Source organism: Leuciscus leuciscus (genome assembly GCF_965113295.1).
Source record: "Leuciscus leuciscus genome assembly, chromosome: 25".
Taxonomy (NCBI): Eukaryota; Metazoa; Chordata; class Actinopteri; order Cypriniformes; family Leuciscidae; genus Leuciscus; species Leuciscus leuciscus.
The window spans coordinates 29,922,976-29,948,624 of NC_138724.1; the positions used below are offsets into that span (position 1 = coordinate 29,922,976).

The window sequence follows — 25,649 nt, forward strand, 5'->3', positions numbered from 1 at the left end:
TGAACCTTATTGTAAAGTGTTACCACTTTATTTTATAGTTCCTTTAACTCGATTTATTCTCAGTACAGAGATCTGATAAGCGGTGTAACAACCCATATCACACACTCTCTATAAATGCGCTATATTCAATGTCTTCATAAACCGCAAGCCTTGTTGTGCAGATTTGCTTGAATTTAATTCTGCCCCCGTTGTGTTTGGTCTAGAAACTGAATCTGACATCAGATTATTTATCAAGAGAACAATCGGTGCCTTTTAGGAGGAGGATATCACACTTAATGCCCTGCTCAAATCTGAGCTATTTTTAAACAAATCCACAGCTGTGGAAGAGCTCTGAAAACCACCAGGGGTTTGTGGGTAGTCATCTTTTTATAAGCTAATTTGTTCTCAGAGCCTGAGATCTCAAGCTTTCTTTCTTTCTTTCTTTTTTTTAAAAGTTCTTTCTTAAAGAAAATCTAATTTAATTTAAGATGATCGCTACTGTGTTCGGCAATTGTTTGGTATCAGACACTATGCAAATTGCCTGCTAATAAGCATCTAATTTCAACCCCCTTTTTCGACGTTTTAAACAGCTTCTGGTGAACTGACAGCTGAAAGCTCAGGCGTGTTCTCATTAACAACACACACCTCACACTGATAATGAGCTCGGCTGGTGTCACATCTCCCTCTGGTTCTGATGCTGCCCGGTACGGCGGATAGACTGTGGAAAAACGTAGCTTTCTCTCCGACAGGTACACTGACAGGTTAACCACCACTACACCAGTGTCTGTCTGGGCCTGATGTGTTTTAATGAGATTACCGCGCTGACCCAAAAGTCTACCGCTACTGAGACTTTGAAAACGAAGGAATAGTATGTTTTTTTCCCCCCAGGTCTTCTGAAGGGGTATTTGCACTGAACGCGATTTGCAGCATCAAAGCGACCTCAGGTCATTAATTTTCAATTAGAGTTGCCGATTGTTCATGCAAATGAGCTGTGTCGTTATAGGAACACCAACTAGTAACCAGATAAGAATCGCTGTCATTATGAACGCCCTTGTACTAATTTTACTAAGACAAACTTGACCGTTTATCCAGCGTTCCCGCAGGTGTGGCATCATCACCCGAGTATTTTTGACTATGCTAGAATGTATGTGAGCAAGGTTGGGAGGACGGTGAAGGGAAAACAACAGAGTCATGCCTTTTTTATGTTGTGTGTTAAAAATGCATCAGGCATAAATGTTTAAAGGCAGGTGCCAGTTCGGTTCAGGCTCTCTGAGAGTTCGCTGCTTGTCTCACCTCATCTCTCCTGACAGGACCCAAACTTTACCGCCAGACAAACAAAAAGTTGCTGTATGAATTCTTAAGAAAGATGGCAGCGCTTTGTTCATAACCCTTGTTCCCTTATTCTTCATCTGTCTGAGTTTTTTAACCTTGATTTGCTTTTAGATGTCATTTAGTGTTTATTTAAATGTTTTTTTTTTTGTGGTCTTTTTTGTGCATTGAAGACATGATGACTACAAACAGCAGGATAAATCTGTTTTAGTGGCATCTTTTTCTCTCAAAGGCCTGACACATATTTTGTGCAAGCATGCAAATGCATATTATGCAAATCCTCGGGCCTCCCCCTCTCCATGTTACGTTTCACCACCGAAAAAGTACCAAAATGTACCATAGTAGTACCACATTGTTCTTTGGAAGTGCTTTATTGACAAAAATACCACAGTATATGAATATACTCTGTTCCATGGTCTGTGATGCAATCACTCTTGTACTACCAAAGTACTGTTTTGTGCTGTTTTAACTAGGGCTGCACAATTAATCGAATTTCTAATCAGGATTACGGATGCCAGGATTACGTAATCGTTCAAAGCCACGATTACAAAGTTCCTCTTATATTATTCTGCGTGTTTAAGAGGTGTGTTTAAAGCATGAGGCGAATCACGACTACTTAGAGAACCCATCACAATAGGAACTACCAGCGACGCAAGTGTGCAGTGCACTGATTGGTCGAACACACGCGAAACACCAGCAGCAACCACCATTTTTATTTACTTAATCCATGAACTAACTCTACGAACATGGAAAACAGTGATAGATGGACCTCTCAAACTTTACGCTTAGTAGAAAATCCAATGCAAGTTTGAGGGGACCAAGCGAAACAACATGATTATGTATTTCTGCTCAGCTAGCAACACCGGTGGTCAACCACACGGCAAACGCTAACACTTATTCATATACTGTCTACTTTGAGTAACAGTTCTATCTAATAACGTATTAGACATGACTGTTAAACAAATCGGAAACTAATGAAGATGTCTCCATCCTCAGGCTCTGCCGTTCTCAGTCAAATAAAAGTCTGCCTCGCCGTCAAAATAAGTCACAACAACAAGCGTGGCTTACGTCACTTCAGAGTTCATACTGGTGGTGCGAATGCAACCAGGAAAACGGCCATAGGGGAACATTAGTTCTCGGGCAATCACCTTGGTGGCTAGGAACTACCCAGTGCGAAAGCCCCTATTATTATACCATGCACACACATATCTGCTAAATATAGTCCAGTGCCTGTTGAAATGAGTTTTTATAAAAGCTTCTAAAAAATAAACAGAAATCATGAAGTAATGGTTCACATATATACATACATACATACATATATACATATACATATACATGTGTGTGTGTATGTATGTATGTATGTAATGTTTTATTATTATAATTATTATAATTTATTTTTTTTCATTAAAAGAAGAAACCAAACTGATGTATAGTTGACATTTGAGGCTTAATGCTATAGAAAAGCAATACGTTTTTTAGGAAGTGTTTTCAGCTTGTTTTTAAATTTATATAAAAAAATATGGCATGCAGTGGTATAAAGCTATTCAAAACATCATTCAATGTAAATTGTGATAATCGTAATTAATTAATAAAAATTTCAAGGGCATAATCGTGCAGCCTTTTAGTTTTTTAACCCGTCTTTGAACTTTTCATTTGTGTCAGTGACCTGTTTTTGGTTTTTTGGTCTGTGTGTCTCATTTCTGTCAGACCTTTGGTTAACCTGTTACTTGCTCTGCATTTTGCAGCCATGCAGTTTAGCGTGTTGTTCTGATGAAGCTCATGCTTATCTGTTTGTTTGAGGTGGAAAAAGAACTCTCAGTATGACTGTGTTGCACAAATCTGAAAACCCTGGTATATTTTCACTGCTTTTCCTCAATGCTATCTGTTCCCCTCTCTCTCTTACGTGCTTGTCCTTGTATCCGTAAGGCCCTGAAGGTGCAGTCGGGGGGAGGAATGAAGGGATTTATGAGGTGTTAGCATGAAGGGGCCCCCCGGCCTCCTGCGTACTGTGTGTTAGAGAATGTCAAGCGTTCTGTGAATTGCGTTGTTGCGAGAGCCATTGCACGCAGTGACTGCTCAACTGTGGAATGTGTTTTCAGTTCACGGTTCATCTTCCAAACCTGTGTGTCCATGTAGTGCCTGGGCTTACACCCTGAACTGTGCAACAGAGAGGTTTGTCTTTGTCTGTTTCTTGAAGAAAAACACATCAATTGTTAACAGTTGCAACAAAGTGCAGTGTGACAGAAGCCACCGCTTTGAAAAGAAGATTTGTTACAGTTTGAGAAAAGCTGAATGATTCAGAAGGACTGCACTGTTATGAAAAGCCTCACACTGAACCCCTCGATCCATTCAGATTCCCATGTGATTGCCGTTAACCTCCCCTCACTTTCCCCAGCCCAGCCAGTGTGTCTTTATTTCAAATCCTCAACTTCTCCACTCCAACTACTTGATGGCTTTTTGCTGAGGATTAAACAAGGGGTGCTTTGGTTCCCACTTGGGGAGCTGTGCAGGGGCTCGCGTTCCTGCAGCCCTTCATCAACGGCAAGCTGGGACACAAAGCGGGCATGTGTTCTCTGCCAAGGGACCTGATGGCATTTCTGGGCCTCTGAGTCTCTCTGGATTAGTGCCCTGGAATCTGGCTTCCTGGAAGCAGCGAGCCAGACGGGCCCCGTCAGCGGTACCTTGTCACATGCCCGGCCATCCATCTGTAGACTCTCTATCAGGCTATTGTGAAGAGAGGACCCTGTTCCCGAAACGGCATGGAAATTCAGGTATCGGCTCAATGTTTTTTTTTTCTTTTTTCAAAAAAGTTACCCCAGCAAATGGACACTTAAAGGAGCCATGGATCAGAGCCTTATATCAAATGTCTGCAAGACATTTGTATCTATGGTTACCATCAGACAAAGACGAGTTACTGAGAGGAGTGGAGGTGAACTAAGAAACTTTGGATGCCTTTGCTCTTAATGTAGTTATGCAGAACTGAACCAGAAGAACCTGTATAATGAATTCCATATCGTTGCCAAAATCTGGAGTTTAGACAGTCTTTAAGTAACTTGCTTCAAAGATGTCTTATCTGTGATTGGTGACTGATTTTTTTTTTTAAAACCCGATTATAAATCCAGGTTTCATATGGCTCCCTCACACATCGTGCATCTTCTGGATCGGGGTCAGCCTTATTTGGCTGAATTTATTGTCCTCATAATGAAACAAAATTATCCTTTACGTTTAGAAGTTTCAAATGTATGACCTCAGGTCTTCTCCAGAATTCTGCAGAGAAGAGTTTCCAGCACTTGGCCAAGGTTTCATGCCTGACAGAAGAGGGGAGTGTTTGACCCTACAAATCACCACAACGTTGCTTCCACCTTGGGCAGGGAAAGCAGTATTCCCACATCTTTACCCCTGCATGTCTTCTGAAAAACCAGCAGCGCCGCCGCCGCCTCCCACATCATATTTGGCATTCTTGCGTTTCATCAGGCTCTGCCGGTTGGTTTGAGGAGGATTTGTCCTTATTAGATACCCAGAGAGCCCAGTGGTAAAAACCACAATCATATTTCCCTACCATTCCTGGCAGAGCAAATGTGCTGAGCCCTAAAAGATGGGCCACCTGTCATCAATTGTGCCTGAATTAACTTGTCTTATTTATGGACCTGTAGGTCAAAACTGTTTTGGATGCAGCCGCTCTGAATCCCAACATGTCTGAATTCCCAGAGTGTTTTCAGAAGTCTTCAGCCAGTATATTCCTGGCTCTTTTGCTTAAAATTCACTCTTTCGCTCTCTTTCCCCTCTCTCTTTGAGTCAGAATTGATTGAAAGCATCTCTCTGCACTCCTGGAGTGCTTGCCTGCAGGCTTCCCTCCAGAGAACACTTAAGGACTTTTCCACTCCTTCTGACAGGCACCAGTAATCAAGTCCTTGTCCTGATCCAGGAAACATGTATTGGTATTCAGGCCCTGCTGTCTCTCTCTGGCTGCCGCTGAGATCGAATCAGCATGCTGGTAATTCATATTCGAGACTGTCCTCATACTGCACCCTTCCCTGAGGAACAGTCATAATAAATGCAGGCAATTCATCAAAGTTCTGTAGATCTGCCTATCTCAGCTAGGGAAAAAATGGATATGTTTGGACACATACGCCGGATTCAGCTCAAATTTTGTTCATTGTGCGGTGGGAGAAATGCTTCGATGTGTGAATATTTTATAAGCCCTCATCTGGAGTGACAGGCAAAAGTAGCTCTTCTTTGTTAATCACATGGATTAAAGATATATTAAAGAATCTTATTTGACACGCACTGGCATCATTGCAGTTAGGAGAGGGATAATGAGCCAGAAAATGCCTGAGGGCTGGAAGAAGATACTTTCCATTTCTTCTCCTAATGCTTGTTTACTTTATTCAGATGTCTCTGTCTTTATCTTGATCTTGTTTTTTAGGTTCATCAGCTTTGTACACTTTACAGGTGCTATTGGTTTTCTCTTTCTCTCTAGGTGAGAATTTGTGTGTATGGACAAAAAAGGGAGGAATTCAACCAAAGGTACCTGGGTTCATTTGTCATGCTAGTAAATGAGCTCAAACACGGCAAAAATCAAGGAACAGTTAAGGCTTGTTGTATGACAAGTGAAAATATGTCTGAACGAGAGACCATTTTCCATACTATTCCTTTGCCAGCTGACAGACCTGCCATTATTAGCAAAGTCTTTTTGAAATTTGATGGTTTTCTCGTTGGCCATTTTGCTAATGACCTTGTGCAGCTATTTTCTAGTTCACAAATGCAACCCCTGTGGCATGACGATAACAGTATCATACATTTTTGCATCTTTATCTCCAAATCAGGCAAACAGAAAACACTTTTTCAGGTCAACAAACTGAGCTGTTGGTCACTGTTTGCATCCAGCTAACAGCTTCAATAACAATAATCAACCTCAGAAGGAAGAGCTGTTTTTCATTGCACAGTGTGTGACTTTGTTTGAAATAACTACAGGAGGTGCAACAAATACTGACCCTTTAGCCTCGGAAAGGCCACATCAAAGTCCTCAAGTCTGTTCTGGAAGCAAGCCAGACTCTCTCTCTCTCTCTCTCTCTCTCTCTCTCTCTCTCTCTCTCTCTCTCTCTCTCTCTCTCTCTCTCTCTCTCTCTCTCCCTCCCCCTCTCTGTAATCTGTGGTTCACCTCTTCACTGAGTGCAAGAAGGCACTCTGGGCTCTCATTTTCTAGTCTCTCTGCCCTGCAAATTGATCCCTTGGCTCTGGATGAAATGGTGGAGTTGCCAAGTTCTCAGATAAAACCCCTCTTCCTCTCAAGGATCTGCCTCACAAAAGGAAATTGGGTTTTTCTTCTTTTCTTCTTAAGCCAAGAGAGTTGGTGCGTGCAGATTGCAGTGTTTCATGGCTAAGCTGCAAGAGTTACTTCTAAAATGTACAAGTGATTTATAACCAGAATTCCAGTGCACAGTCAAACAACAGAGGCTCTGGAATGGTTATCCAATTATCAGCTCAACCCGACAGGAGTTTTAGGAAAACCAAGAATATCCCAACTTGAGCTGGGTAATTTACAACCTCTTGACTTGAGTTTGGCAAAGTCTGAGATCTCCTCTTGGGATACATGCATTTAAAATTCCTTTGCAATCATTGGATGCCACATCAATTAACAAACATCTTGTTATTGTTAACCCCATCAGAAGTTTTTTTAATCTTATGTATGGTTTTGTTTTAGAATTGATAACAAAAGTGTTCAGTGGATGCAACACCTTCCCATTATTCCATAGGCTGTTGAATCTGGGCTCAAGTGGGTGGCTAGCTCTGCAGTGTTAGCCAGTGTCATAACTTCTCTCTTTCCCCTCCTACTCCACTTTCTTACTCCCCCCTCTCTGCCTCCACCTTCCCACCTCCCGTCCTCTCTCATTTAGTTTTATCTGGGCATTAGCGGATTAAGTGCTTGAACTAATGAGGTCATCAAACGGAGGCTTCTCTCGGAGAAAGGCGAGAGTGTGAAAGAGAATTTCTCATTTTAGAGTCCATATTGTGGATGCCCAAGAGCATTGTGGGCACGGTCTACTCAAGGGTGTTGTTGACGGCATCCACCAAAGAGCTTTGTTGAAGGATGCTCATGGATTGGAGAAACCACACACAAATGCTTATCTTTTAATCAGCCATGGCCTCACTCCCAGTTCCTCTTCATGCATCTTGTTACCTGTCACTCATAAAGTAGAAAACGTTCTTGGACTTGATGATTGTAAGGATTGTCGCTTGTCGCTGAATTTGCATGGGACCTGCAGCCCTTAATCTCCCTCTTACTTTCTCTTTCTTTATGTTCCTCTGAGCACAGTTTGCTCAGGGTTTGTCCTTGCCTCCTAAAAGTATTTAGACTTCACTTCACTCCTCTGTATGCAAACATTTGAGTGCATGCAAAGCGTTAGCCAGTGTCAGATTCAGTGTCAGATTGTCGTCTCTCTGAATTCGGATGTGGATTAAAGTCTGTGGTAGAATCGTGTTTGTATTCCTGAAGTAGCTTTGTTGGGAATGGGTCATTGTATGTTGTTTGAAATCTGGTTGATATATAATTGTTTTTTTCTAAGATAATGGTTGATGTTTCTGTTCGATTCCATCCATAGTCCTGATCCAAGACCTGTGGTTGCCTACAATAAACCGCTTTACTTAAAGAAGACCCATTGTGATATTTCTAAGTGTATTATCAATAAAGGAGCTTGTTTCAACTGGCTTATGTTATTTGGTGTTATTCGCTGACTGATGATGGGTAGTCATGTTTTCCTGTGTGGATGAAAGCGAAGGGATGAGTCTCTTTCTATTTCTCATTACCCTTCTATGCCTCACACTCCCTCTCTGGGAGTTTGCCCCTCCTCTCTGCTTCGCTGAACAGTAACAGGAAGCCTTTGAGAGGCTATAAATAGTTGGTGCTCTCTCCTCCTCCATTTTTCTCCTTCCCTTTCTCTAAATCCCTGCAGATAGCTCACTGTAAGTGACAGGTCCGTCGCTGACTGAGGATGCAGTATTCAACCCCCCCAGTAGCCCACGGCACACCAGCAGCGTCGGCTGACTGCCAGAACCCAGCAGATAAACTCTGCCTGAAGAGCTTCTCCAAGCCCTGCCAAGTCAAAAGCACCCAGGGAGCTTTTTCCCCCTCTACCCCTTCACTCCTCCTGCTGTTGGGCGAACAAGCGGTGTCCTTGTGCCACAGCTCTCAAAATTCAAGAGCGGTGTCAGTTACTCAGGGATCCTTTAGAGAGAGAGAGAGAGAGAGAGCTGTTGGAGTAGGTGGGAAAAAAGGAGGAAAAGAGAGGGAGGACAAGGTGGAAGGTGAAGTAAATCGAGAATGTGAGCGGAGAGAAAAGAGGCAGGTTGTTTTTTTGAAGTCTGTGGTTCTCGAGCCGATTTGAGAGGTAAGCTTGTGGTTGTTAAAGACAGGTTGAAGCGAGTTTGTGTGTTATGTAAGGTCTGGCAGCTGAGATTTGTGGTGGGGCGGAAATAGTATCACGGTCTAAGGGTCAACTCCGCCTTGCATGACATGTCCTCCCACTTTGGCCTCTCTTGTTCGGCCACTCTTTTCCCCCTTTGCCTTCCAGACAAATTTTACTCCAAGTACTTGTAATTAATTTTGTAACCATGAATCATTTTTATTCTTGAATCTGAACCTCAGAATAGACAAAGCATGCATTTTCACCGTTACTCCTTTTTGTTTTTAATCATTAGCAGCTTGCTTTTTACTGATAGGTTATCTGTATGACCCCTAAATCTGTTTCTTGTTGTTTTAATGTTGTTTGCAGTTTGACTAATTTCTAATGTTTCTAATGTAATCGTGCATGGATTTCCTGATTCCACCATTGTTTTGCTTGCATTTCACAACATGGCAGAGTTAGCTTAATCGTAATCTGCTATCATCCCCTGTCCTCTTCTTGGATAAACTCAATGTGTGCCAACATTCAAGCTGTTGAGTTCAGGGTTGTTTGTTCAGTCAGATGCCTTAGGCTTTGGATGCAGGTTGCTGCTGTTAACCTTGTGCCGGTCTCAGTTCTCCTGATTAGCAGATATCCGGCAACAGCTGGAATGAATGTTATTATTTAGTGCCCGTTTATCGTTGCTAACGAAAAGAGGCATGTGCGCAGTCAAAACAAAAGCAGACCAGGATACTGTTTAGCAGAAATGGATCTTGAGAAGTTTCTTGTACTGGGACCCATAAAACCATGTTAGATGTTATTTGTACAGCCTTTTATCAAATATTCCCCAGTTAGCTTATCGAAATGCTAACATCAAACGCTATTGGAACCAGTTGTTAGTCAGGTTTCTCATGCAGTTTACATGAGCACTATGCATCATTGAATTTCTGCCCATGTAGAGTGTTCCCAGATCAGTTACTTATGATGTTCAATTTCAGTTAGGATGCACCATTAGAAGATGGCTACCTATTATGGCTGTTCGATTATAGCAAAAATCATAATTATTTTTGGTCAATATTGAAATCTTCATTATTTAAAACAATTGTTTGTGGTCGATATGATCAAAGTCTTATTTCACAATATGATTCATTTTTAAATACAGTGAAATTTAACAATAACTGATACACAAAAATTCCAAACAAAATGGAAAAATAACAATGTCAAATTGAATGAAATTACAAATTAAATAAACCATGTGTAACGTTTTAGAGTGGTATTCAGATTAGTAATAGCCTACAACAAAAAAATTTAATAATCAAATATAAAATAACATTGCATATAACACCGCATAGTCATATGGCGCTTTTCCACTGCATGGTACGGCTCGGCTCGGCTCGGTACGGTTCGACTCGGCACGGAACGGTTCGGCTCGCTTCGCTTTTCCACTGCGTGGTACGACTCGGCTCGGTACGGCACGGTTCGGTTCGCTTTAGCTCGGTTGCTTTTCCACTGCAGTTAGTACCGCTTCAAAGTGGGTGGGACTGATCGTTATAGTTGCTGTCTCTACTGCCATGACATCATCATATTAAATGCGAATTTTTCATTCCGGGTTTCCCCATCCGCTCCTCGGCAACCAACGAGAGGAACGTCTGCACCTCGTCCACTGACCACGATTCAGCCATTTCTTTTTTTTAAGTTTTATAAAAAATTTTTGAAGCAAATACTTTTAAAACAGGCGCTACAGCGTTGGCTGTTGTCTACTGGCTATTTAAATCTAGCGGGTTTAGTGTCTCGTGTTGTAAATACAATGACGCTGGTAGTGATGATTCTGTCTGACCAATCAGTGATCTGCAGTGTTTCCACGTCACATTTTAGTATCGGTACGGTACGCTTGGAACCTCAACAGAGGTGGTACCATTTAAAGCGAGCCGAAGCGAGCCGTACCGTACCATACCATGCAGTGGAAATGCGCCATAAGTGAGCCGTACTGAACCGAGCCGTACCGTACCATGCAGTGGAAAAGCGCCAAAGCGTGCCGTACCGAACCGAGCCGTACCGTACCATGCAGTGGAAAAGCGCCATTACAGTACACATTAAATATAGATTAATCCTTATTAAAGCTACTTAAGATATTCAGTCAAGATCAGTGATCTAATGCATGGATCCAATATATTGTTACACATTTTCTTCCTGAACTGTGTACGTTTACTTAAGACATAACCCACAGTTTTCGTGAATACTCTGATTACTCTCCAAAAATGCATTTTGACTTTTTTTGTGTGTGTATGCTTTAAGGCGTGTTAGGTGTGTATTAGGGCTGAACGATATGGACACAATTTCATATCTCGATTTTCATGCCAGATATCTCGATATCGATACAATACGATATGACTACGGGTTCGGTGAAAACCAAGCATTTCTCAGAAAAATAAAAAGATCATAATACCAAAAAATGTGGAAAGTATAGTTTTATTTTTAAGAACAAGTCATCAACATTAACATAAATTACCCAAAAAATTAATTACAAATCAAACCTTTTACTGCGGCTCTGCTTTAACAATAAATAACAAATGCAGCAGCTGGTGGAACATTGAAAGTGCATTGAAGTGCAACAACATTTATATTCTTCAAAAGATCACATAACTGTATGCAGAAAATGCATTTGCTACTAACAGAACAGAGGTAGTTACAGGCAGCACAACTTCTACAGATTCTTTGCCAGGAATACTAGCTTGTTAACCATGTCTGGCTTCAGACAGGACCTCTGACAATTCACAATGTTGCCTGATGCACTAAAAATTCTCAACTAGTGTGTGCACGCTGGCTTTAGCAGTGCATTCAAGGGCACTCGTAAAACTGATGTTTGTTGTGACTGCCGGAGTTGTATGCAGGGCGAGCGCGGAGAGGGGAAATCTATATCGTCTATATCGTTGCTTTTTTCGATAGTAATATCTTGAAAGTTCATATCTAGATATAGATACGATAACGATATATCTTTCAGCCCTAGTGTGTATCTGAAGCCCATTTGCTTTTCCGCATTCGGCTCCGACTCTGACCTTGCGCACAGGGTCTTTTTTGCGGCTTAATTCGCTTTTCATAACACTGTGTAATATCAGGCCCGTCCCGCAGTTAAGCAACAGTAGAGACTGCATTCTGCAACACTCACTTATTTGGCTGATTTGGATGTTTTGGATGTTAATTTTGGGCTTTAAGGCCCCGATCACACCTAACACGTTTTTCAGGTTCGAAAACGTTCTTGATCATACAGAACTTGCAGTGCGCTGCGTTTATGTTGCTAGGCAACCACTGAAACAGCTGTCCTGTCAGTCAAGTAAACGTCAAATCAGCCTTTTATTAACTTTATTTACTTTCTGTTAACGTTGTGGTAGTTACGGTTCGTGAAGTCGTTAAGCTCCTGGTAACCCGCAAGAGCACCACAAGTTTATCCTCCATCATTGCACTCTCTGGACGTTCAAACAACTGTCGCTTTCATCACTAAAACGGTAGGCCCGCCTCTCCATTCATTCGATTGGACAGTGAAAAAAAAACGTGATGACGTCGTGCGCTTTTTCCGCTCGAAGTTGCTTTTCGAAAATCATAATAAAATTACTAATAATTGCACAGCTCTACTACCCACTAGGCATTAGATGAGGTTTGAGGAAGTATGTCCGCAATGTCAAACCTGAGATACAAAATATTGCTCTGGCCATTCACACTGGATCATTTAGAATTAAAATGTTCATTACAGATATTGGTCATTGACAAATAGGATTACAAATGAGATTAAAACCAAAATCTGTTTGTGATTGTTGGCATGTGCTGGGATGTTATCCAACATTTAGACAAGTTAATCTCCTCTGGAACGTTCTAACGCTAACACCAGTTCCCTGTTCAGTCCGCATTGCCAAATTCCAAGAGCTGTTTCTTCTCCTCAGTCCCTCAGGGCTTCTTATCTACATCGGCTCTCTCTTGACCCACCCTGCCCTTCTTCCACCCCCTACTGCTAGTGCTCCAGTGACTGACCTTGAATGTGGGTTATTATTGTAATCAGCTCTGCTTATATGGAATAACCTGAGGTCGTGTGGGCAGGACCTGGTTGGGAGAGAAACCTGGGGGTGGTCCAGAAGTTTCCATAGTGCAGATTGAACTTTGGAAACACATTCAATTTTGTGGTTTTTCTTCAGCAGTTTAAATGCATAACTTCAGAAAATCTGGATGTGAACTGGTTTTGTTGTGACTAATGTGTAGTGGGGGGTTCGTAAGCGATTTGAACATGAAGTGTTTTTCTTATTTGCTGACTCATTCCACTTACGCCTACAGCTTAGATGGTGCAAAACAAACTTCTTGATACCAGAGCTCGGTCTCAGTGGTGGAAATTGTCTGAGGGTGAGATCGTGACCTCTATACAGGAATGTAACAGAGATTTTCATTGCTACTTGGGCTTTATGTAGCACCTTGGATCCATTACTTGCTATTTAAGCTGCACAAGCAATCTCCCGAAACCCATAGATGAAGAAACAAGACTTTGTGGGCTCGCTGGATTGCCGTCCCACTGTGTATTCGACTGGTTGTGGTCAATTCCATTTCCAGCCAGTAAATCTTCCCAGTGACGCTTCCTCTCAAGAAAAGGTGGTGGAATTCATTTCATCATATAAACCCATTAAAATAAGTGGGATGCACTTATTTTAATGAGTTTATACGATGAAATGAATTCCGCCGCCGCCTTTTCTTGAAAGGAAGCTTCACCAGGTCTTGCTGAAGCTGGGCGTATCTTGAGCAAGTCTCGGTAACAATCGTGGCCGATTGGACGAAGTGGGCCGAGATGGACGCACTGTTTAATGTACATTTACTTAGAGTTGTTTATTAGCCTTCACTTTGAATCTCGTTTTGTTCCAGACAGCTTAGCGTGCACTTCCTTATGGAATCAATAGATGCTAAGCCATCCGTTAAAGCTTGTGTGGTTATCAGGCAATCTGAGGTCTCTTGCTCTTTCTGGGCAGACTGATCTTCCACCATCTGGCTTAATGCAGGTTGTTTTGTCCTGAGTACTGGTATGCTTCAAGAACTCGTTTTTTCTTCTTCTTCTTTTTCCCACGCAGGAAACACTATCTTGATTGTTATGCTGTCTGTAGGGGAGATTTTCCTCTCGGCTCTTGCTTGCGTCGAGGTCAGATTACTCAGAGCGGATACTTTGCTTTCTTCTTCTTCTTCTTCTTCTGGCCACACAAACACATATTCCCCAACACCCCCATTCCCCCCCACGCTCTCTTCCACTTGTTTTCTGCTCTCGGATTGTCTGTTTTCACGCATGGAAAGTAAGAGCCCCCCAGATGTGAACTGGCGCTGATCCATCTTAAGAGAAACTGGGGAAAAAGCAGTGTCTACCCTGGCAATATGAGTGCTGTGTTTTATATTGCTATACATTTTCACTCTGTGTCCACACTGACAGTGCTTTGAATGACTGAAAATCATAAAATTTCACTGAGAATTGGAGCGTCAGTGACGGCTGATAATGCAATAAAGTTGAACGACATCTGATTGAGAACACGATACAAGAAAGTATGAGTTGACATCAGGATTAAAGCTAATCATCTCTTCGATTTTCACTTCTACTCTGTTGTGGTTTCTATCAGTGTGTTTCTCTTCAGTAGATCAGATTTAGGAACTAGTCCATGTCTTGATGATTTCAACTCACTCTTGTGTTGACCATTGAGCCATTTGTTGGTTGCATGGATCTGTTAAAATGGTGGGTTTAGAAACAGCAACTAATAATTTTAGCCATGTTGTTGTGGTGACGGTGCAAACGTGTAGGCTTGGCTCTGCTTCGCTTTGATTTCTTGTTTTAACAGCCCAGATGCGGTTGTAAAACACAACGTTCAACTCAACAGCCTGGAGGTGCAGTTTTAATGTGAAAAGCCCTTAATCTTTATCTGCACTTTGGTGAAAGAGAGCAGCACATCAGTTTACAGAGATAGTCAAGTGTTACTTATTAAAATAGTAAAATGATTAGCATTATTGCTATATAGTATATTTAAAAAGCAAATAGCAACATTAATGAATAATAGTACAATACAATTGTAGCCTTAGACCAAGTGTTTAGTCAACATTTGAAGTGGATCAAAAAAGTTAATCAAAGTTGTCCTGAGACCAGAACGGGTATTGTTCAAAATTCATGTGTAACTTTGATGAAAGGTTTTGATCCACTTCTATGTTGACTACTGTATAGTAATTTCTTAACGGCTTGTTTTTGCAGTGGTAAATGTTAGTAAACGCATAGGTGGTCGTGTAACTGTGATGTGTTACAGTCGGTTTAGTTTTTTCTCACCATCAGCAAGTCTCCATATTTAGCCGTGAGCATCTGCTGACATACAGAAAACACACACTATTGGTTGCTAGCAACTGCACACAGGTGTTGTTGAGGTTACCACTCCTTGCTTCCTTTCCAAGACACTCTCTCTTTCGGTTGCTCAGCAGATGCACACACTCACACACACACACACGCTCACACATGCACACGCTTTCACATTCACAGCAATGCATGCACACTTGTTCATCTCGCAACGGTGAGACGGATAGAGGCGTCTTACAGGTAAATAGATGCGTGTTGAAATAGAAAACGATGCATACTGAGCGTTTTGTTTCCTGCAGATTGCGTTTGACGTTGTGGTTTTATCAGCCTTCAGACTGTTCGTTTTGTTCCTGTTTTTTTCTTCTTCTCAGCGCTCATAATTGCTTTGTTGCGCGCGTGTGTGTGTGTGTGACATCTCTCTGTTCTCGCTCTTCCTCCAGGAAAGAGAGAGTCGCTCCTTCGGTTGTTGCTAGGATGTGCATCTCTTATTCTCTTAGCAACAGGTGATTTCTCACTGAGAGGCTGTTGCTAAGGGCCGTCGGATAAAGGGAAACTCCTTGCGATTCATCCCGTTTCCCACAGGGCTCCACTTGGCCTTCCTCCCACTCAATCAACCGAATCTGATTGGCAACAGGCTCCGTCTTTTAGGAGCCAATCGTAACGTTTGCTTCGACGCAGAGGAGGTATTAAATGTCTCTTGGTGTCATTGTTTGTGCTCTGAACCATTTCCCCGCTGTGTTTTCATCGATGCAGAGCGTCAAGCTTCTCAGCACGCTTTCCAAAATTGATATTCTGCCTACGCGGCGTTCTGCTCGTGTGGCCAATCGAAGCAAATTAACTGTGCATATAACGCCTGACAGTCTGCAGAGCTAACAGTGTGTTTCTGCTGTAGCTGAGGTGTGGTAACGAGGTTTCTGTGGTAAACACGGCTAAAGCGCTCAGACGGCCTCTTCCTGCTCTGTCCTGTTCACCTGTCAGTTCGTCAAACCCCACGCTCTCATAACGAGTCAGCAGCCGGGCTCCTGTCACGATGAAGCGAGGGAAGCGCGCGGAGTGGCTAGTGCTGCTCTTCACCCTGACAGGAAGATAACAAGACATCCACAGGGATGCTGTTACCAGGAGATGTCAGGCGGAAAAACTCTCCATCTCACATCGGGGTATTTGTTCGTTTGATATCTCTACATTTAAAGTGAGCCAAAGACTGGTTGATTTGTGAAGTTCACTGTTGTGTTTACTTTGGTTTTTTCTAGTGTTTTTTCTTAGTTTTTTTTTTATAGTACCAATGTTTTTTTATATAGTGGTCAGATTTGGCCAATATTGGCGTTAGTGCTGGGCGGTATACTGGTTCATACCGGTTTTTATTTTTGTTATAAATTTTTAATATACCGCAATACCAGTGTATGTCGCTTTTTGAGAGGGGTTGCTTTTCACTGGCAGTGAAGATGGATAGGTTAAACTATAATTAATAGCTGTCAAATTATATTGTTTCCCATACATTGGCTCACAATATCAACACAGCCTTTTGGAAAAAGTATTTGTGGTTGGCATTGACATCGTTGAATAAACATGAGCACTGCGCGTTTCAGAGTCGAAACGTGGCGCGGGTGTTTTTGAGGGGAACTGACTGTCTTTAGAAACGTTTCGATGTTATTTTCATTTAATCTTTCTTCATCTTTCCTGATAAAGCAATGTTTATGAGCGCTGCGCTGCTTTGTGTACAGCCGTTACCGGGGAAACCGCTGTTTCTGACGCGCCTACAGCGCCTCCTGCTGGCACCTCTTTGTAAACAGCATCATTTTGTGCAAACCTGTATTAACACTAGTGTGGATTTTTCTACAATATTCGCTCATGATAGTAAAATAGGGCATTCTAAGTCAATCTACTGCAGTATTTCCTCTCTCATTCAGTAGAAAATGTGGTTAACACTCAGTCATGCTTGAAAAAAGAAAATACCGTAATTTACCGTGAAACCGGTATAATTTTGAAAAATATCGTGATATGGATTTTTGGTCACACCACCCAGCACTGATGGCTGATATGTCAGAAGCGAACCTGAATGGCTTTATTTCTTCTGCAGAACACAAAAGATGCCATTTTATAAAATGTCATGTTTTGTTTAGGGATGCACAATATATCGGCCACCGTATCGGTATCGGCCGATATATGTTGATTTTTAATATTATCGTTATCGGCCTGATAAGAAAATTTGGCCGATAAATAGTGGATTATTTCCTTCAGCTGAGACATTTACGATACACGCTGTTCAACATGATCGTTTGAATTGCTTGAAATATGATTGTAATCACTTCAAAAAAGGAAAATACAGTTTTATACGAGTCTGTCATATCGGCAGATATAGGCTAGTGTTATAATTGTGTGCTTGTGTCATGGCTTTTAAAGTTGAGACTTTTGTTTTTGTAATCATGCTCTCAAAAATGTGCCTATATAACATTTTTTATTTAGATTTATCGGCCAATATATCGGTTATCGGCTTTGAAATATAAAGAATTGAAATAAAATGAGGTGTTGTTTTGCTCTCATGGACTTTCATCGTATAAAACAGCTGAAACATTCTTTTCAAAATATCATCTTTTGTGATGTGCAGAATATATAAAGTTATATGGGTGTGTAACATGAGGGTGAGCAAAAAAATGATAGATTTGTCATTTTAAGGTGATCAAGGCCTTTAAGAATGACTGGTATGTTAGTTTGCTTGCCTTCCTTGAACTGGAAAACAAATAAATGTGTCACTGCAGGACAGGCGTGTGTGTGTGTGTGTGTGTGTGTTGGCAGTTGACTCTCAGATGAAACTCTCTGGCTTTAATGAGACCTATGTCTGTTTTGAGTCTCTTCTGAATGTGGGTTATGAAGGAGGGGGAGGATGGCACTGGTAATGCCGTGACTGTCGTTTGTTGTTGTGTTTTTTCCTCTCTTTGCTCTTTTGCACTTCTTTCTTCTTGTGGTTCAAGGCTTTTTCATCATTTGAAGATGCTGTTTTGGTTCACAAATGTTTCCTTTTGCTCATATTTTTGTTTCCCCTCAAGGATTCTCTGTGTGTTTCCGAGCCTTTAAACCTGAAATATGAGAAAAGAGGCTGAAAAATTATATATTTGTGTGAAATGGAGTAGTTTATTGAACCTTTACTCAAAATCATTTTTAAAAATCTAAATGCATGTTTTTTTGAATATCATATTTGATACATATGGCTCTGATTCACTGAAAATATGAAGGAAAAAACAGGTACATTTTATTCAGAGAAGCAAACTGAGCAACAATATGCAATTTGGTGCAGATTTAGTGAATACATACATACAATGCATATAAATATCAGTCGTCACAATATCTGCCTTATAATATCTGTCTCAGTAAGATATTTAAATGATTCGTTTTATGATCAATGATCAAAGTTTTAAAACATATAATGCAATGCAATACAATAATGATTGAGAGATGAACAAATAAACCTTCCTCAAAAGCCTGATGATCATATTCTGGATAATCAAGAAGAACTGCTTCAGTCCAGTAAGTGTTAATCAGGAAATATTACTAACAATATCGAAGTTATTCTTATGTTTACTTTACAAAAATCAGTAAAAATTGACTTCGTTGTGCAATTATACTCAGACTTTTACTTAAGTCTAAACTATCACTCAAACGACAGAAGGTTTTGATCATGTTGATCATTTAGTAGAAATTTGCATATCCAATATGATACGTTAGGCTTTATAGAGTTAATCTGAATGAAGATGTGTCTGTGGATGATTTTGACCAATCAGCATCCAGCTTAATGTTTGTTTTTATTGACGGTTTAAGTCTCCTGATGATGTTTGCGAGATGCTCGTCTTTGGGCATGATATGGTTTGGTAAATGCTCTGTTGTTCCCGTCAGACCGACAGTGGACCTCTCTCTCCGCCTCAGATGTGGCCGGCAGAGCAGCTTCCAGAGGCCAGGAGAACTCAAATTACAGGCCGTTTATGGTTTCCATCAATCAGATTTTTAGTCACCCCTGCTCTCTAATTATAGGCCCGGGCAGTTCGAGCCCCAATTTGTTTTATGACCTTAGAGATATTACCGGATTCAGTCCTATTTAAGTGCCTGGATATGCTTGTACAGAGGAAATAATGTTGCCTTTCCGATTTGGGGGAAAAACAGCTCGGTGAACCGAATAAACATTAGTCATATTACAATCTGAAGGTGCAAAAATATCAAAACATTGAGAAAATCGTCTTTATAGTTGTGCATTTATGTTCATGATTGTGCTGCATTCACTCACAAAAATAAATGTTTATACACTACCGTTCAAAAGTTTGGGGTCAGTCAGATTTTTTTTTTTTTTTTTAAAGAAGTCTCTTCTGCTCACCAAGGCTGCATTTATTTGATAAAAAACAAACAAAAAAAAAACAGTATTATTGTGTAATATTATGACAATTTAAAATGACTGTTTTCTATTTTAATATATTTTAAACTGTAATTTATTCCTGTGATCAAAGCTGAATGTTCAGCATCATTACTCCAGTCTTCAGTGTCACATGATCCTTCAGAAATCACTCTAATATGATGATTTGATGATCAAGAAACATTTATGATTATTATCAATGTTGAAAACTGTTGTGTACAATTTTTTTTCTAAATTCTTTGATGAATAGAAAGTTCAAAAGAACAGCATTTATTTAAAATAGAATATTTTCTAACATTATAAATGTCTTTACTGTAACTTTTGATCAGTTTAACTCATCCTTGATGAGTATTGATTTATTTTATTTTTTTCCTCCCAAAAATAAAATTAAAATTCTTACTGACCCCAAACTTTTGAACGGTCGTGTTTAATGTTACAAAAGCTTTAGATTTCAGTTTAATGCTGTTCTTTTGAACTTTATATTCATCATAGCATCATGAAATAAAAATTTAAAAAACTGTTTTCAACATTGATAATAATCATAAATGTTTCTTGATCATCAAATCATCATATTAGAGTGATTTCTGAAGGATCATGTGACACTGAAGACTGGAGTAATGATGCTGAACATTCAGCTTTGATCACAGGAATAAATTACACTTTACTGTATATTCACACAGAAAACAGCTGATTTACAGTAGAATAATATTTCACAATATTACTGTTTTTGTTTGTATTTTTAATCAGATAAATGCAGCCTTGGTGAGCAGAAGATACTTCTTTTAAAAACTTTTTTACGGTAGTGTATATTTACGGTAGGAAATTTACTAAATATCTTCATGGAACATGATCTTTACTTAATATCCTAATGATTTTATACGATACTTAGCCAACAATACACTGTATGGGTCAATCACCACACATATACCCGTGCGACTCGAGACTGGTTCTGTGATCCAGGGTCACGTTTAGTCTTTTTTTTAATCAGTCATCCACTTTGAATGTGCCTTTGAACGCCAGATTCCTGAATCTGACACCTTCACATTGTGCGTTTAAAGAAAACAGGCCCCCGCGCAACAACATGGCATGAGCGGCGTGTTTTGTCTGGCAGTGCCGGAGTGTTTTGGTTTAAGCGCTGGAAGCCGCGGCTCATTCTCCGTTTGTTTTTCAGCCATTGATTGGCTAACAGACTTTGTTTTCTCATGCAGTGGAATGCAGGTTTTTCTGCAGCGATTCTTTCATTCAGGATGTGAGGCTGACAAGAGGATGTTTAAAGTCTCCCAACACCTTTTTCTTTGCGCTTTTCCCCCTTCGGCTCTGAACGCGACGCTGGCTGTTGTTGACATAGCTTGGATTAGCGACGCTAACCTGTGAGGCCTCTGAGAGTGAAGTACATCTAAACATAACGTGGCGTTTGTTAAACTCTGTCGACGCGCTGAGAGGTGCTGATTGATGATTGGTTTAAAGCCTCATGGTTTTTCCTTACTTTTTGCATATTTGATGTTCCAGTGAGATTCTTGTTCGCTAACTCTTTGTCTTTGTAATGTTTTGCTTTTGCGGCATTTGACTTTGATGTACTAAAAAGTGCACAAAGTAATAAACGTCATCGTTATCAGAGCCGATATTGCTTTTTTTGTGTGTAATTTATCCATATCAGATTATAATTTATATGTATCTATTTGATCTATTTTAATTGGATTAATTTTACACTCACTAAAGTTAATATTTAAAAACACTCATTTAATAACCGTTAAATGAAATCCTTACCAAATGTAGCCTATATCAATTTCTCATATACTTTACATTATGTTGATGTTAAATTCACTTGAAGCATTTAAAACTTTTATTTTAGTATTTACAGTTGAATTTTTAGACAAATATTCATTGAATTTTTTTAATAATATAAATAATAGATTTATTATATCAAATATTTATAAATAAAACAAGTCATAGAATCTGTTTATTAGCATTATTGTAACTACAACTTTAATGTTGTGCACTCTTAAACTGTATTTCAGTGTTGAATGTTAGCGTTTTGCTTTTTTAGACAATTTTATTTTCTTATAAATATTATTTTATTGCTCAAATGATATTCCGACAAAATATTAAAGAATTTCAAACTATTTAATCTAAGCAATATCAGGTTGGCAAGAATTTTAATGCCATATACTCCCAAATAAAAGCGTGTTGCATTTTAAAATGATAGATTTTTAGTGCGTATCTTTTTTTTTAATATTTGGTGTATTATATATTATACTTATTGTTTTTGTTTAAATAATATTTTGACAAAATATCATAGTTTTAAACTAATCTAATAGAATTGTAATATCATGCACTCCTAAATAAAAGCTTTTATATTGCTGCACTAAGTTGCGTTTGTGATTTCCCTGTTGCTGTCTCTGTGTTCTTATCGCAGGAGAGAAATGTCCCATGTTTCAGCCACTAAGCGCCTCTCAGAAGAGCAGCAGAGCTTGTCTTGGCAGGCGTTCTTGGGTTTTTTCCCCTGGTAACACTGAAGTCATCGAGCACTCCCACCTCTGTGGTCATTCTGTTGTGGCTAGACGTTACTTTGCTCTCTGAGCACGAGGCATCTGTTATTTCCATCGCCGTCTTGCTCACGGTTGTAGTGGAAATGCAGTTCAACTTAAAGGGTTAGTTCACCCAAACATGTAAATGCTGTCAGTAATTACTCTCCCTCATGTTGTTCAACCCTGTAAGACTTTCGTTCATCTTCGGAACACAAATTAAGATATTTTTTATTAAATCTGAGAGCTGTCTCACTCCTCCATAGGCTTCTCTGTTAGTGAAACTTGCCGGCACAGAAAGTTAGTAAAGACATTGTTAAAAGCTCAACCTTAAGTTTATCAAGTGACGAGAATACTTTTTGTGCGCAAAAACCCCCGAAAATAACATCTTTATTCAACTCTTCCTTTTCTTCTGTGTTTCTCTGAGTGAGTTCACGTAGTGAAACAGCGCAGCGCTTCTGGGTTGTACGTCAGAACGGAGGCTCACTATTGGCCAGCATCACACACATGACCAGCGTCGGCCAATAGTGAGCCTACATTCTGTCTGAATTTCTACGCCACTGTAGTCACTTTGGACTATTTTAAACATTGGGTCTCATTCATGAAACATTCGTAAATATACGAGTAAATATGTGAGTGATTTGCGTGTATAGAGACCTTCTCGAAAACTCTTCTCCTGATTCACAAATACTTCGTAAACGTCAGATGTGATAGTGAAACGTGTGTGTGTGTGTTAATGAATTCCAATCAGTCGTAAATGGGACGCGCGTGCACGCTCATTCTCAATTACAGGCGTTTATTTTCAAGCGTACACATAGTGGCGTATCAGGTCCTAAAAAACAGGAAGCTTGGCAGCATATATTACAGATGCAGTTAATGGAGTTTCATCTGTTAATCGAACAGTCCCAGAAGAGAAAAGAAAATGGTTCGACATGAAGCTTGACTGCAACACTTGTGACTTGCGGACTTGTGTTCCGTTTGCAGATGCTATTACTGGCTCTCATAATAAAAGTAAAAAGAAGAACCGTATGTAATTACTATATATAATATTTTTTTCAAAATGCTGTGTAAATATGTACCCGATTAAGGTGAATTAAAATGCAGCCTTATTAATGAGCAAAACGTTCGGATGTTAAACGCACTATTTACGCGTGGCTGGGAGCAGGTGGAGATTTCTTTCGTACCAACTAACATTTGGAAAATACGAACATTTTAATGAATCCGAAAATTTACGGCAGAACCACTTTACACACGATTTACACAAATTCGTTCTGCTCGTGTTTCATGAATGAGACCCACTCTCTTTACTAACTTTCTGTGCCGGCAAGTTTCAGTAACAGAGAAGCTTATGGAGGAGTGAGCCAGCTCTCAGATCTAATCAAAAATATCTTAATTTGTGTTCTGAAGATGAACGAAAGTCTTACGGGGTTGGAACAACATGAGGGAGAGTGATTACTGACAGCATTTACATTTTTGGGTGAACTTACCCTTTAATGTGTGACACTCGTTTAACAGATGTGCACATTTTGATTTTGTAAGCATGTAAGCCGAACCTTATTCAGATCTAGGGCTTGACAATAAGAATAATGCCCATCTTGGCGAGTATAATCAAAAACGCATTTGGTTGTGTCTTAAATGAACGTAAACATTGAGAAAGTAAACGCATGTGTATCAGTATATTGGATCTGTGCATTCGCTCTTAAAGTGACAGTAGCCTAATATTCCTCCTGCTGTCTGTCATTAATGTTAATCACACAACAAAAGACAAAGAGAAAAGGGACTGCTCTTGACTGAGTAACTTTAATAAGGATTAATCTATATTTAATATATATAGTGAAGACTATGCTGTGTTATTTAAAAAAAAATATCTGGTGTAGCCACGCTTCCCTGTCAGATCCTAATTCTGTAGATTTCTTTCCTCCAGTTTTCCTTCCCAGCGTTTTTGTTTGGTCATCCTCCTCCAAGGGTTTGGAGAGATCGTTTGCACAGCTGAAATGTTATCCGTCCTGAGGTCGCCTGATGCTTTCCAGACGCGAGTGGGATCCCCCTCTAGTTCTTCTCCGTTGGCAAGGAAAGGTTCTTTTACGAGCGTCCTCTCAGGTGTCACTCTCACTCGGGTCGTCCATCGCGTTCAGAAGTGGCAGATCATGTTTCTTTCCTGTAGAGGCATTCATTTCACACGATTGTACTTGATAAGTTAAGCCTGTCGTCAGCCCGGATTATGATGTAGTTTCGAGATGATTTAAATGATAGTTTCAGAAAAACGATGGCTAGGGTGAGAGGAAAAAAAAGAAAAACTTCACGATTTATTTTTTTGGCTTGGCGTGTCAGTTGTTTGAAAAACTCAATCTTGTGTTAACCGCAGAGCAGGACTCTGAGCAGGGCTGGTGTACGCCAAACTTGGAGGGAAACTAAAAGAAAACGAGCTCAGAACCGCTAATGGTGTGCTTCAGACCACAAATGAGAAACCGAGCCAGGAAGCAAACGTTGTTTTTGTTGAACCTCGCTGTCTCTCCCTCTGAGGTCCTGTATTAATTTAGCTCTTGTTTCCAGGGCATTTTTCCCCCGCTCAAGTCATTCCACCTCACGCTGTGTGACTCGAGAGGCTGTTTGGTGGTCTCTCTGTGCGGATAATACATGCTCAGGCTGTGTTGACAGTCATATATCGGTATACTGATTTTTCTCTATATTGCATGAAAGATTTTTTCTGTTAAATGAAATCCTTTGCTTAATATCCGTTTCTCATATACTGTACATTATAATGTTGTGATACCAGCATTCAAGACTTACCGTTTTACTTTTTATTAGGGATGCCAGATATATCGGCCACCATATCGGTATCGGCCGATATATGTTAATTTTTAATGTTATCGTTATCGGCCTGATAAGAGAATTTGGCTGATATATTAAAGCCGATAAATACTGGATTATGTCCTTCAGCTGAGACACTTCAGATTGCGCACAGATTCGGCTTTCAAAAATGATAGAAAAATTTGGATTTATTTAGATTTATCGGCCAATATATAGGTTATCGGTTTTCAAATATAAAGAATTAGTGGTTATCATTATCGGCAAAATTTTCATAACCTTGGATCCCTACTTTTTTTACAAAATAAAATTAATTTATATTAAATACATTTTCCCCAGTCCAATGAGCCAATCACCAATAAGTTATGGCATTAAATGACGTTAAAATTGATCTAAATGTAATAATATGACACTAATGGATATTGACCCTTTCAGATAAAAAAAACTATGTAATATCAGCCAAAAACCGATATAGTATGTATGTATATGTGTTAATTTTGACAGCTCTTTTTTAATTTAGTCTTAGTCCTGTCTAGGGATGCAACGGTACACGGTAAAATCCGGACCGTTCGGTCAGCCCTGCACGGGACAATCTACCCTCGTGTCCCGCGGGACTTCGGTTTTGCCATTGAGTTCGGGCTGATCCTTTTAGTTTTTGCTTTAGGCGCCGTTCACATATCGCGCCTAAAAACGCGTAGAAAACGCTAGGCGCGCCGCGTTCTCCTTTTTCCAAAGCGCTAGGGCGGTTGCGCTCCGGAGGCGTCTGTCGTTGCTAAAGCAACCATCAGCTGCGCTCTGGTTGGTTCTTGTCACGTGACCTACGGTGCGCTTGCGGCATTCTGAAAAGTTGAGAATTTTCTCCACTGCTGGGGACATCGTTA

At 40.2% G+C, this 25,649-nt stretch overlaps 1 protein-coding gene and 1 long non-coding RNA gene across 10 annotated transcripts in view; one reads left to right on the forward strand and one right to left on the reverse strand.

Annotated features, from left to right (window-relative positions):
- Nucleotides 1-25,649, forward strand: part of znf609a (zinc finger protein 609a) — a 122,431-nt gene that overhangs the window by 53,633 nt on the left and 43,149 nt on the right. The window contains exons 1-2 of one of the 9 annotated variants that reach the window (XM_082160634.1): nucleotides 15,176-15,279; nucleotides 15,480-15,722. The exons of 6 other annotated variants lie outside the window; for them this stretch is intronic. Coding sequence is in view for 2 of the 3 variants with exons in the window: in XM_082160630.1 (XP_082016756.1) it covers nucleotides 15,199-15,279 (81 nt within the window). In the remaining variant the exon portion in view is untranslated. 2 more of the 9 variants (XM_082160630.1, XM_082160631.1) reach the window with 2 other exon arrangements.
- Nucleotides 867-11,112, reverse strand: LOC309491312. The gene is made up of 2 exons (XR_014203017.1): nucleotides 2,644-11,112; nucleotides 867-2,520 (listed from the first exon to the last, which is right to left on the reverse strand). It is a non-coding gene; the product is annotated as an uncharacterized lncRNA (long non-coding RNA).